General features: G+C 34.7%; 2 protein-coding genes across 2 annotated transcripts; both read left to right on the plus strand.

The window, feature by feature from the left end:
* The first annotated feature begins 748 nt into the window (after positions 1 to 748).
* On the plus strand, positions 749 to 4,477 carry LOC105347025 (uncharacterized). Its single transcript, XM_011455893.4, has 4 exons — positions 749 to 881; positions 2,293 to 2,559; positions 3,461 to 3,572; positions 4,018 to 4,477. Exons 1-4 carry the CDS (start codon positions 770 to 772, stop codon positions 4,448 to 4,450), a joined length of 924 nt encoding a protein of 307 aa, XP_011454195.3. The 5' UTR covers positions 749 to 769; the 3' UTR covers positions 4,451 to 4,477.
* Positions 4,478 to 7,802: 3,325 nt separating this feature from the next.
* LOC105347024 (uncharacterized) lies at positions 7,803 to 14,457 on the plus strand. Its single transcript, XM_034447285.2, has 6 exons — positions 7,803 to 7,949; positions 8,215 to 8,304; positions 8,479 to 8,579; positions 13,691 to 13,844; positions 14,029 to 14,078; positions 14,196 to 14,457. The coding sequence occupies exons 1-6, from the start codon at positions 7,873 to 7,875 to the stop codon at positions 14,375 to 14,377; spliced, it is 654 nt and encodes a 217-aa protein (XP_034303176.2). The 5' UTR covers positions 7,803 to 7,872; the 3' UTR covers positions 14,378 to 14,457.
* Positions 14,458 to 14,912: the final 455 nt, after the last annotated feature.

Consider the following 14,912-nt stretch of genomic DNA (forward strand, 5'->3'; position numbering starts at 1 on the left):
AGTCAATGGACTTTCGGGTGTTTGATGAATAAAAACCTCTGCTGACACGTTTTTATCTTACCGGTAGTTTTTTAGGGAACTAGAAACGAACTTTTTTTTCTTTGCCTAATATTTATGTAAAATCATTTCTTTTGGATATCAAATTTATATATAAATACCGATAGACATGACCTTAGATGGGCACCAGTGTTTTCGGGACCTTCATGCCTTCATCATGTGTGCAGAAAAGATATAGTGTATTTCTGGTAGATAGTGAATTTCAACCCACGCACATAATGCCCATATACATAATGCGATATCTTGGTGAACAAAATGACTGTAAATTTAAATACTAATCTATATTTTAGTTACTAAACACGACTCAATTCCTAACTACATACATGTTAACTTTGACATATGTGAATTTATTTCCTGTAGTGTTAGTACCTGCTGAACTCGATCATGCATTTTTATTCACTTTTCATGAAATACTATTATTAATATTATAATATATATCACTCCACTCGTATTTTATTTTTTTTAAAAAGGCTACAGATAATTACTTGTAATTAATTGAGTTTCAAATTCATGACGATAAGATCGAAAATAAACAAAAATATTTTTTTCTTTTGAAATTACATAATCATGAATTTTTAGGATGGACCTAATACTTCATATTTACCATGTATGTAGGATATCGCAGAAGACATTATAATGAAATTGAAATACATTGTAATATGATATTGTGTTTATCACAGGGCGACCGACTTCCTATATATATAAGCCAAGTATGTATTTAACTGTTATAGAACAACATTATCGCCCTGGCCTCGACATGGTCACGAAGTTTCTGTGGATTCTGTCGGTGGCCCTATCGGCTTCCCCTAGGTCAGCTATCGCAGGTTTGTCAGTGTTTGCATCTTCCACAAGCTCGTTCTAATTAGTAACTTTATTAATTACTTTGCATGTTGCACGCCACCGGTTGACCTCTTTGGTCAACTCTTTATTTGCATCATTAAGAGTGGAAGCAAAAAAAGAACTCAAACTTTTCTTTTTACAATTACTGCATGTTAAATTGGTATAATTTACCATTGTCTCCCTTACCATGAATAGGCGGCATATAATTGTAAAGCGTACAACAACAAAACCAAGCATTTGCATTTACGTACATACATGTTACCGTTCAAATGCTTGCATGAATGAATTATACATGTACAAATTAAGGAAGGAGTCTTCTCGTTATCAAACTTACTTCTTATAATAAGAAATTCATGAAATTTTGACACAGTCAAATGGATCATATTACCAAATGATTCTATCAGTTAAATCAAATTTGACCTTTTTGTTTTCGCATAAAGGTCAGGTCAAGGTCACTACCTTTTTCGTCAACGTAACGGATGATAAAAATAATTGTAGCTCTTTGTAGTTTTGTAGACATTTGCTTAAAATTTGAAGATTCTATTCTTCAATGAAATGATGGAATATAAGAATGTCTATGTCTAGGTTTATACTACTAAATTGGAATAAATATTCATACTAAAATTGATATTGCTTAGACCAAATTTCCTCTAATTTTCTTAAATTTTTAAGAAATTTTGATTATTTTTTTACGCTTCCAATAATAAAATATTTCTGATTTTTATGTATTCTAAAGACTCTATGTAAAGATATAAATTGACAGAAAAGCTAAAATATTGACCATTTGATAAGAGAGAAAAACTGATTTTAGTGATTTTTTATAAAAAATATAGAATGTGCGCTTTAAAAAGCTTAATATTTAAAGGCAAATCATATTTTAAAAACATAATCTGAAGCCCAAGTATCATATCATTAGTTCACATAAGTAAAAAATTCCAACATTAATGTTATTGTTTTTAAAATGCTAAAACAGACTCATATTAATCTGCAGCAATTCTGAATTGCAAAACGTGATATTTTCCTACGCCAATATTACGCCAAAAATATAGTCCTTGTTAGATTCTAAACATTGATAACTTTTTCTATGCCAAGTTGTATGATAGTAAAAAAGAAAGAAAAATATACTATTTTAATTTCCTTTCATCTTGATTTAATGAACAATTAATCAAATTTACGTTCGACAAGTCAAAAACCGAATCGCTCTTATCAAAATCCTCTTTAAGGAAGCCGAAAAACTGTGATACATATATTTTAAAATTGGTGGAAAACATTTTCCCTCCATCATATTGTCATGAACTGCAAACGTTATAATTACTTTTAAAATACTGAGGCAGGTCATTATTTACGTCCACTGAAAAATAATATTCATAAGTGAAATAACTACATTCCTGACAGCGCCGGTCTTTAGCCAGGCCATCAATGTCGGGGACATTTCTGACCACAGGATTACGGAGGCCTCGGGGCTGGCCGCCAGTAGGATCCACCCAAGCGTCCTTTACACCCACAACGACAAGGGGGACTCCTCCCGGATCTTCGCCGTGGACGCCGACTCCGGGGGATTCCTGGCGGAACTCAACATCAACCACGCCCGGAACTATGACTGGGAGGACATCGCGGTAGGGGGGTGTCCCGGCGCACCCACCAAGTCCTGTATCTACATAGGTAATTATGTACGAGTGTTAAATGTTTAAATCCTGTATGTATATAGGTAAAGATATACACGTGTTTAATGTTTTATCAGGTTTACAAGTAGAAGTGTTTAAAAAACGTTAAATCATGTATCTACATAGATGAAGATAAACATATGTACTACCGTTAAATGATAGATCTTATTTTAACTATGAAAAGATATATACAGCCGATACATATCAAAATCCTACATACACGTTAGAGTTTGGTTTGGCTAATCAAAATTAGATTCTGTTTCTATCTAGGTAAAGATAGGTGTCCAATGTTAAATCAGGTAAAAATATACAGCAAGGGGTTCAATGTAAAATCATGTATCCCAGAAATGCAAAACCGCTAAATGTATATTCACCTTCGTGTAATGTTTTTTTTAATAAACGAAAGAAAGAAAACATAGTCGTATAATCTAATGACCAAAATCACATCTTTAAGTCGTCTGATAATGACTTTCGCCTGATTCAGCACCTGTTCCAATGCAGTTGTGTATTGTGTATTGTCCATTCAAATAACAAACCAATTTACGTTGTTTATTACAGTAATTGTCTACTGTCTCACCAAACCATGCGCGTATCCAGAATTTTTTTCCGAAGGGGACTCCCCCGTGATAATTATGTTTGACAGTGGGGTCGTTGTCAATTTGAAATCGCTAATTTTACCAAGTAAATTTAATTGAAGAAATAAACAGCAATTTAAAAAGTTCACCGGGATATGAACTTGGTTAGTCACCTGACCAAATCCGGTGAGGCCCGAAGTTTGCATTCTTCAGGGTGGGGGGTCTGGACCCCAGTGTAATTAAAGTCAACCCATTGGCCAAGTATTATATTTCGATGTTAAGTGTAGAAGTTAAGTCAGATTGTATATATGATTAAGTTATCAGGGGACACGGGAGATCACTCTGGTGACGGCAGCGTCAAGATCATCTATGTTGTTGAGGAGCCAGCGTTGCTGAGGTCAGGAGATCTAGACCCGGTCGTCACGCTTCATTACACGTAAGTACGGAGATATAAATCCCTCACTCAAATCCACGGGTTGAAGGTGGACTTTCATATTCTCCTTTTTTCGTTGGTACTTAAAGAGAGCTCGGTGGTCGTAGCCATTTTTAGACTGTATTGATCTCTTTTAAAAGGAGAGTTCTATATAAAAAGTAAAACTGAGTAAAAGTTTATAGCTAAAGACATCATATCTAAAAAGGCAGACCTGATGGATAATTTGTTGACCGCCCAGCCTCCTCAATTTTTCTGTAAATTTACTTCATTCATATCACATTTTATGTTCGTGCATGATAAAGATTACCAAATTATACATGTTTCCTTATAAGTTTAGCCTAATTTTTCTTGCAACATTCCACTTGATCTCGACCAAAATTTGTGTAAAGGAACCTCGAAATTCAGCAATTCTCAGAAAATTCAATTTCTCGGTTTGTTTCCATTGCAGATGGGATGCTTTAGACTGTGAAACTTTAATGGTTGACCCTTCAGGTAACGTAGTCCTCATCAGTAAGGTTCATGGAGGTATTGGTCAAGTAGCCAAAATTCCTGCGTCAGCCTTTACGACGGGAGGTACCTACCAAATCTCCAGTTCCACCACCCTACGCATTCCTCCCACAACCCACAAGGACCCCGTGGGAGGCGACATCTCCCCCAACGGACAGGAAGTTTTACTTAGAACCCACAATTCACTGTACTACTGGAGAGTTGATAGTATGGACTACCTAAAAGCTCTTAGTACTGTCGATCCGGTGGTGGTTTCCCACGTGAAGGAACACCAAGGCGAGGCTGTTGCGTGGGACGCCCTCGGGAACGGTTATTTTACATGCAGCGAGGGGCATAATCAACCTCTGTATTACTTCCGGCGAAGCGCGTTTTGAAATGAAATAAATATAAAAGAAAATATTTCCAAGATCTTGTTTGCTGAAAAGAAGAAATAGCATAAAAAATCTCTGAATAAAATGATGAGGGGAAAATCATTTGTCTAATTTCTTACATAGAAAGAAAAATAGAGTCAGGATGACGCCACCTACATGTAATTAGTTTTCTTTATTTTCCGTTAGATTGGTGTTGACTATAGATCAAGAAAATACAGGGGTTATAAGGCTGTTTGACAGGTCTGGTTTAATTCAAGTTCAGTTTATTCGCTCATAAAATGTTTATTAAATAGAATACACAGAATTACAAATCGCCAGAGGTATACATACATGTGCAAATTATGCAGGAAAAAATAAGAGTTAAAAAGGGACATGTAATAGGATCAATACTTGAGTAAGATTTTGGTATAAAGGATCAGAATAGGAAAACATCCAAGAAGAACAGACGGCATCGAAGATATTTTGAAATAAATACACCCAATTTTCCAAGAGATTTAGAATTATAATTGGTAATGAGTTCAGAGAACTTAAAAAGATTTGGTCTTTACCAATATTTTGTGTTGATATTTTTTTTCTTGGTTCTTCATGAGCCAAACATTCTAAAACGATGAAATTCATCACCGATGAGACCTTTGTTACACAATAAACATAGTCTCATTTTAAAAAATGTTATAGCATCTGTCTCTACAGGAAGACGATGGTTTGGTACGAAATTTTATCAACTTTTTCGTTGTTTAACAGGTAAAATATCGACATACTTACGAAAGCCAAAATTAGGTTTCATGATTTTACACATCTGACCCCTGGAAGAACAATTTACATCACTGGACCATATTTGGACAAATTGGTCTTTTTGTCCCCCGCCGCAACGCGGTGCGGGGACATAGAAATGCCGGGCGTCCGTCCGTGCGTCCGTGTGTCCGTGCGTCCGTGTGTCCGTGCGTCTGTGCGTCCGTGTGTCCGTGCGTCCGTGTGTCCGTCCGTCACACTTTTTTGTAAGCGCTCTCATGCCTACAAATTTTGACGGATTTTCATTAAATTTATACCAAATGTATATACCACTATTACCTTGGTCAAGTTCGAAAATCAGCATTGGTCGATACTTTTTGTTGGAGTTATGGTACTTTGACCGCAATAATAACTCTGTTTTATCCAAAAATTGACCTTGTAAGCGCTCTCATGCCTACAAATTTTGACAGATTTTCACTAAATTTATACCAATTGTATATACCACTATTACCTTGGACGAGTTCGAAAATCAGCATTGGTCGATACTTTTTGTTGGAGTTATGAGACTTTGACCGCAATAATGACTCCGTTTTATCCAAAAATTGACCTTGTAAGCGCTCTCATGCCTACAAATTTTGACAGATTTTCATTAAATTTATACCAAATGTTTATACCACTATTACCTTGGTCAAGTTCGAAAATCAGCATTGGTCGATACTTTTTGTTGGAGTTATGGTACTTTGACCGCAATAATGACTCCGTTTTATCCAAAAATTGACCTTGTAAGCGCTCTCATGCCTACAAATTTTGACAGATTTTCATTAAATTTATACCAAATGTTTATACCACTAATACTTTGGTCAAGTTCGAAAATCAGCATTGGTCGATGGACTCTATACTAGTATACTGCTTGACCGGCGGGGGACTCATGAATTCTATTCTTGTTAATCTTTGTTTTACAGTAGCACTTAGCCATTTTATATTGACAAATGGTTGTGCCAGACATATTGAAGCCTACACATGTTAAAACTTCTTTGAATACAATCTATCCATGGACTTTTATACATTTTATTAAAATAATGTGATTATAAATATCTGTACACTGTATATACAATTTTTTTCTCGTGACTTGTGAGTATTTTTCTTCGATATGTAAATATTCTTGTAAAAACATTAATATACAAAGGGTAGCGCCCTGTTTCACCATAATCATAAAATTAAGTGTTGTGCTTCTTAAATTTAGAATTGTTTTAAACCTACCAACCAACCACCCCCCACCCCCTAAAAAACCCAGACAGTTCAATTTATTAATGAGTTAACGAGTGAGGGTAATTCCATCGTGACAACATCAACATTACTGTATCATAAAACAAATTCGATGCCCAAATGCACAACTGATTAATGCGCAATGGTCGCATATATTGGGCTTGTGTTACATTAAAAGTTTAAAATCGAAGATTTCTAAACTTATCTATAACAATCAGATTGTTATAGATAAGTTTAGAAATCTTCGATTTTAAACTTTTAATGTAACAGGTTATCAATTTAAAATTTACAAGCTGCTATGAGAACTTAAGTTTAATTTTTTTCTCTCAAATTAACTACGCAATTTAGTTTGTAACAAAAAAAGGAAATAACCAAACAAACAAACAAAGATGCTTTCATGTGACAAAAATGTTAATCCTCCTAACACTAGTCTTTGATATCTTCTTTACTTAATCTCCAGGCAAATTAAATAATTGTTGGACAATAGAAGTGTGAAATTATCGTAACAGCTATATGTGTGAATGTTCACTTTTCTGGCATGCCATTACTATCCCTTTGTCATAAAAAAGCAATGCCTGTCAAAAAATAGTTGTAAGAGAGAATGGTTTAAGATCTGGAAGAGCACGGTTGAGCTAACTGTGCTGGAACCCCAGACGTTAGCATAGAGTGTTATGTTGGGCTATAACTGTGCTGGAACCCCGCACGTTAGTGGAGTGTGTGTGATATCGGCCTAGCTGTGCTGGATTTCCGCACGTCAGTGTCCATTTTGTGTACATAATTACATCGGACTGTCCTTGCTGGAACCTTTGCACATTATTAAGTTGTTATCTTGGAACTCCGAGAATCGGTTTTCATTGGAATACCTTGTACCGTTATTTCATCAACTTAAATACAACTTGTTGAACTTTTGTTTCGTTTTGGAGTTTTTATTCGGCGTAAACTTGAGTGAGTGTATCGAATTGAGCTTCCCCTGAATTCACCATATGGATTTTAAGAACTTTTACATTACATTTTACAGTTTACAATACAAATCAAATACGAGGTAGTTCGTGAAAGTTGGGTAGTATTTTTAGTAGAAAGCCGATTGGCATGCTACCGGGCTAACCGCAACTTCACGGAAAATTCGCGATAAGAACTTTACACTTAAAACTCATTGGTGAAACTTGCATTTCAATGGTTATCAAACTCAATTAACTCATCAAATTTGTGTCGACATACGTTTGTCGCCGACGGGATCCCTCCTTGTTCCACGGCAAAGGGACGCTTCACCGACTGAGCGACTACCAACGACCGGTGTAAGAATACGTCAAACTGACCTAGTAGGTGAATAAGATGTATCACTTCCGGTTCCTCAAGTGTTCCTGTGTATCAGCGGATATCACCTCTTGGAACATTACTTGATGGCGTAAATTTATTATAATATCATAAAGATGCGACTGGGGCCGCTATCAGTTGTTACTGGAATGTTATGGGCTGTATCTGGTGAAGAATGCATTGAACAACAGACGTATGTTTTTGACAATATCTGTAATCAGCATTATTGACATCTATTTACAAATGGTCGTCAGATGCGTGTTCATAATTTAAAAATTTTATTGCTCATAATATGAAATTACTTTACTGCGACCTAAAGATGACTATTTACATGCATTATATAAAGACAATACCAAACCTGTCTAGACAATACTTGCATACCGACTTATCGTTATCGGAACGTTTCGGTTCTTTTGTTTAGTGCTCCAATTATTTTCATTTTAATAATTTTCTTTTAGAACTGAAGAAAATGTAACGACAATTGTATCGAGCTTACGGACAAGAACGAAGGCAGTCAAAAAGGGCAGGAGATACAGAATGGAAACTGAGTATTTTGTTTCTATTTTTACTACAATTTTGTGAAACATGAGTGATCGATGAAATATGAATAAATCTGCAATTATTTATTTGAAATGCATAAAAAATTAATACGTAAAAAGGTTCGAGATAGAACTTTTTACTAATCAAACCTCAAGTACGTATAAATATATACGTCGTTTCAGATACTACGAATTCTTTGAAGAAAAGATTAGCCGCAGAAACGTCACATATAGTGTCGCAACATGTTGTCATGGATACGAGAAAGTGAACGGAAAATGTTCGAGTGAGTAACTGTATTTTGCAAATCAATTGATATGACAATTACTCAACCGATAAAAAGCTAGTTTGAGTCTCTACTTTCACAAATCTTTTATGATACTAGTATTTGAAAACATTTTCTCTGCAATGAAGACACAGTCAGGGAAAGCTATAGTAAAGAAATTAAAAATTAATGTTATCGACAAATATCAACCAATTATATTCTTGTTGGATAACCTACACACAATATGATCAAACGCTTAATTGGGCTGGTTTAATTTATTATGTGATTGAACGCTTACATGCAAAGGCTGGGAAACTTTTTAAGGAATTTAGTCTATGTATGATGAGAAGAAGTTATATTCAGTTTTGAAAATTTTGTAATGTTTTATCGTTTGGATTGGGAACTGTATTTGTAATAGTTTTTTTTTTTATCAATAAAGCATGTAATAGTTTTACGCCACTTTTACGCCAAAAAAGTATGAAACAAGTTACCGCGTATTATTATTTAAGTTTGTTAAATGTGTTTTTTCTTAAAAAATGATTGCAGATATAAGGGATAAGAGATCGAGTGTGTAACTTTATAAGATATACATGTAGCAACATTGTTAAGAGCCCCCATCCCCAAGCCAACCCCCCCCCCCCCCCCCCCGAAAAAAACCCCAAAACAATACCCCAAAAACACAATTTGAATGTTACTGGACAAATAAGTACGAAAGCCGAGAAGGATCATTCGAGATTCGAGATTCAAAATACAAGATTCGAAATACGAGATTCGAGATTCGAAATTCGAGATTCAATATCTAAATTAACCAATCAAATCATGGATCTGAAACCTGTATCCTAGCAACATCAAACTGTTCTAAATAAAGATCATTCGTACATGCTCTTTCCTACAAATAAATGTCTTAATAGCTCTTATATTGTGGTTATTTTTTGGTTAAATTAACATTGATAAATTGACCCCACACAAGATAAACAATTAAATTAGTGATAACACTGTGGGCTTTGCAAATCTATGTGATTTTGTTTGTCCTGTATGTATCCTCCCCCCGAACCATTTTAACCCGTTGTGTATTCGCCCCAACTGTGTAAAAATCGGCTCGCGAAGAAAGATCTGTTTAATCTAAATAATAAAAACTGAGTGTGGTTTTAGCTATGAAACGAAATTCAATGAAATAATCGACATGTCAAATTATAGGTTATCATAAAGTTTTAAACCATAGAAGATATAATGATTTACAACCTCAACGACAACAATCCAGATAGGAATAGTGTATTGTAGGGTTTCAGTGCCATTGTCGATGAGAGAGAGAGAGAGAGAGAGAGAGAGAGAGAGAGAGAGAGAGAGAGAGAGAGACTCAGAAAGACACAGACAGACGGACAGACAGACAGACAGAGAGTTTTGTAGTGTCAAATTCATTTTTGATTTAGAATTTGAAATTAATTTGATTTGTTACAAGCATATATAGACAATAATTAAGCCTCTAAAAGGAGAAAAGAGAGGAGGTAGCTAGGGTAGGGCAGACCAACTAGCAAGCTTTAATTTTACATCGACTCTCTCTCTCTCTCTCTCTCTCTCTCTCTCTCTCTCTCTCTCTCTCTCTCTCTCTCTCTCATCACCTAGCATTTCCTTTTCCGTGAGGGGGTTTGGGGTATTTGTGATGTCTTACATTACCTAGCGAAAATAATAAAAAACATGAAATGTTCTTTAAATTGTGTGCGGATGTTGTACTCCAATAATCTGTTTTCAGTATATACATTTCAAGGGGGGGGGGGGGGCTATATAGTCCTAATTAGTTTGCCAGTTATTCTGTCCCCACTCTGTTTTCTCTTCGTTTTCCAGGATTTTTTACTTGGCTCGGCAAATTAATATAAAACTTTCTGTGTAGCTCCATAACGATGCACTGTAGATAAATTATGAGTAGTTTTACTTTTGATAAACAGGTACATATCCGTACTTGATTTTTAATTTGACTCTTATAATCGGATTTAATATTCCAATAAATATAGGGTAGGAAAGAGTAGACGGGACTTTTTTGCGCATATCCTACTGTACCATTCATTCAACACAGGTATTAGCACTCATCGAGTTCGACTTGCTTTCCTTTTTTCATCCACTGGATTTAAAGCTATGAATTTTTGAAAATATTTTGAATTTATGGCCTGATTATATATAAATTAGTAGATATGTCTCAAATCCAGTACAGTTTCCCAATGCGGCAATTCTGTAACCCGGTTACACAAAGAACGAAAAATTATGATCCTTATGTAGAGTCAAAATAGGACCAAGTATATCTTAGTTAAGGTGAATCGTTTTAGAAAAACTTGTACAAATTTTTCTAAAAGAAATCTCTGAAACAGGGTTACAAGGGTTATGAGGGTGACAGACTCTTGTTTCTATATAAATCTTGGTTCTGAAACAGGGTTACAAGGGTTACGAGGGTAACAGACCCTAGCTTTTTTCTATATAAATCTCTGTTCTGAAATAGGGTTACAATTATTACGAGGGTGACAGGACCCTTTTTCTATACTAAGCTATGTTCTGAAACAAGGTTACAAGGGTTACGAGGGTTACAGACACTTGTTTCTATATAAATCTCTGTTCTGAAACAGGGTTACAAGGGTTACGAGGGTGACAGACTCTTGTTTCTATATTCTTGCCATATATGTAAATTATAGCTGCGCTGGTGCATCTATTTACCCAAATGGACCAAAATATAACCAAATGAATCTAAAAATTTGACAAAATTAGTTTTAAACGTACGACTCTTTTTCAATTCTAATCGGGTATGTCCTTTAGAAAAATCTTGAACCACACACATTTTAGCAAATAAAACGACAATTGTTTCATTTTTTTATGGGGAGGGAGGTGGTGCCGGTAAAGGACATGTATTGCTTGTGGCAGTTGTGCTATACTCTCATTTGTTATAATAGGTAATACTACATATTGATATAAAATGAAAGTTTCCAATTACACTGTACATAGCTTCTATCATGCATTTTGACCCGTGCGATAGTTTAAAACAATTTTCAAAGCATTTAATGTAATTCAACCGATCATTTTTGAAATTTAATTTTCTGGATCCCCGCCTGATACGTCCGCCTTCTTGTATATTAGAATTACATGTAAGTTGACTATATGTACACATTAACTTAATCGGCTATGTTATGGGACGATAACATTTTTATCAATGATAATGATAAGGATATGTAACAAATAACAGCCTATTTGTGGGTTTTTGCACTGATTATTTGAGATAATTTGCCGCCATCTTTTATGCATTCCACACACCACTCACAGTTTCTTTATTTGGTGTTCTGTGTGTATGGCGACAAATTGGTAAATTTGCATCACTCACTCCTTGTAGCTTCATCCTGACTACATTTTTTATCTGGCTAAGTGTAATGTAGTAGTATATTAAATACACACATCTTTGTTTGCAGTGCTTATTTACATCTTTAGAACATTTGTATGACTTATATGTAATTATTGTCAATTTTGGTGGGGGGGGGGGGGGGGGGGGTAGGGGGGGGGGGGTAGGAAACTACAGAGAAACTTAATTTGGCTGTGAAACATATGCTTTATTCTTTCTTGTTGATATATCAATGAATGAATTACAACAAAAAACATGTACAACAATTAATTTTGAAATATTCATGCACAATCAAATTTTTAAAAAGTTTTACTGTTCTCTGCACAAGAAATCGGCAATGTGAACAAATTGGCACCCTATCATCCCTACCTTTAATTGTAGAGAGTAGGTATCCTTCTATATTGAAAACAATTCCAAAAGTAAGACTCATAATAAGTTGTTTACTGAGGAAAAGGAAAAAAAATGTATTTATTAATAATTCCGTATGATGTGATAATATCTCAATGATTTGTTTATAATCACAGTACTAGTGTATCACTGTATGCATACATAAAAACGATAAGTAATGCTTATATTTATTAGTGAAACAGGACAGATTATTTATATTTAGATTATTTAGATACATGTACTAATCTTCATGCGGGGATCTAGAAAGGAGGGGGTCAGGGGATCTGGACCCCCTCCTCGGGAAAATTGGAGCTTATTTTTACATAGTAAAATTTTTTAAAATTGGCCTAGGAACCCCTACAGAAAAAAATAGCTACGCTTATGAAGTTCTCTACCATAACCGCATTTTTACACAAAAGGGGTGAATAAACCCGGGTTTTAAACTATTACTGGTGGTGAAATACCCCAGGGTTCAAACGCATCAGGTGGAAATGCACCAGGGCAAACAAAATCACTTAGATCCGCGAAGCACACTGCATTATTACTAGTCTACTTAGATATTCTGTGTAAAAGTAAATACAAATAATCATTTAGTTAGGTAAGGAGAAGTGAACATAGCATTTATTTGTAGGAAAGAGCATGTACGAATGATCTTTATTTAGAACAGTTTGATGTTGCTAGGATACAGGTTTCAGATCCATGATTTGATTGGTTAATTTAGATATTGAATCTCGAATTTCGAATCTCGAATCTCGAATCTCGTATTTCGAATCTCGTATTTTGAATCTCGAATCTCGAATGATCCTTCTGGGCTTTCGTAAATAAGAGTTATCTTTCGTAATATAAAAGCTATACATCGTATTGCATTAATTCACGATTTTGCATGTGTGTTTACTTGTTTGTTTTTTGACTCTCTAGTTTATCATTCACTAATCAGTTCTGTTGAATAAAGAAATTCCTAAAACGTTATCTTTTGATATGTCAATAAAATGTGTTTGATCCCAAGACCATATTCTGCACTTTTTTTTGTTTTATGTTCGGTAAAAAAATCGAAATCAGCAAAGTATTACAAAAAAAAAATGTAAAATGATGAACTTAACCAAATTTTTATATCATAAGTGCTTCTTGGTGCAATAAAAAGGGATTTTTGATTTTTTTTATTGTAGAGTCCCATTACCTGAATATAACGGGTATTTACACGAGTATAAATTTTATGTTCGAAAAAAAAACCCTGTGTCGGTTTTTAAAAAAAAATTTGTTTTTAATATTGATGTTGATGTAAGTAATTTTATTTGATTGCTGGTTGTATTTGATACAGTTACTTTTAACCAGAAACTAGCGTTTTAGCGACGTTTTCTGCATTTATTTATAGAACATTCGACATTCGTAACCCCCAATGCTCCGATCTCTGCCAGTATGACGTCAGTTGTTGTTCCAACTTTGATGCTGTTGTTTATGTTGGCTGTGTCCATTGTTGTCGTGTATCACTTACACTCCAAAGACAAATTATGCACCAGGTCAAAGAGGTAGAAATATTCATGTATAAATCAATCAATTACGCATATATTAACATAGAACTGCTATATGACACATTTTACTAATATTGCCAAAATAAACTAATATCGTTATACTAGTATTATGCATAAGTATCATATATATACATGTAACTATACTGAGTCGATTTAATGTATTTTTTCTTTTTTTAAATAGGAAAAACAAAACCAAGAAATCTTCGGTCAAAAAAGCCAACAGATCTACAGGTTGACGAATCATGACAATAAAAGAATATGTTTTTTTAAATACTGGATAAAAAAGCTGTTAGTGTTTCAAGTTTCAATAGCTGTGTTAATAACATAATAAGATCTTTTTTTTCGTAGACGAGCTGTATACACAGATTGAAGCACCCACAGGGATTGTATCGGGGCACTACGACGACCTTCGTTGCTCACAGAGACAGGTCAATGCCAACCCACAGCCAAACAAAGGGACAGAAGAGGATGACAGGAGGTCCGACCACAATGACGACTATTTGTCGATATCCTCAACGCTAACTAAATAAACCAGGCACCACGAATTTCACACAAATCACGCTACTGTGTCAACACGTGCACGAAATTAAAATGTACTTTTAATTCGTTACATGGCATTCAGATTGATTTCCTGAAAAAAAGTTTTATTACATAAGCAGCCCTTTAGGTTCCCTTTTTAGACACATGCAGTCTGAGTAAGAACATGTTTGCGTTTTAAGAGTTCAATAAACATCTTTAGAAAATGGTTTGTTTTTGAAAAACTGTGAAAAAGCGCTATTTAAATTTTACACAGTCTGTGACCGAATGAAAAGCCCCATGCAATGATTCTCAATAGAAGATGCACTGGCATTAGAAACGTACTATTATCCGTGAGACTTAATATTGTGTTTGTTACAGACAAGGAGGAAAATAAACACGAAAGGAGAACTTGTAAATGCCATAACCTGCATTACATAACCCCTTTTTTTTTCAAGAGGATCATTTTTATTCGAACAGGAAGAACATACATTTCTAAAGAAGGGATAAAGTTCAAATGCGTAAAAATGGATTACATTATTAAATGAA

This window comes from Magallana gigas, chromosome 5, assembly GCF_963853765.1.
Source record: "Magallana gigas chromosome 5, xbMagGiga1.1, whole genome shotgun sequence".
Lineage (NCBI taxonomy): Eukaryota > Metazoa > Mollusca > Bivalvia > Ostreida > Ostreidae > Magallana > Magallana gigas.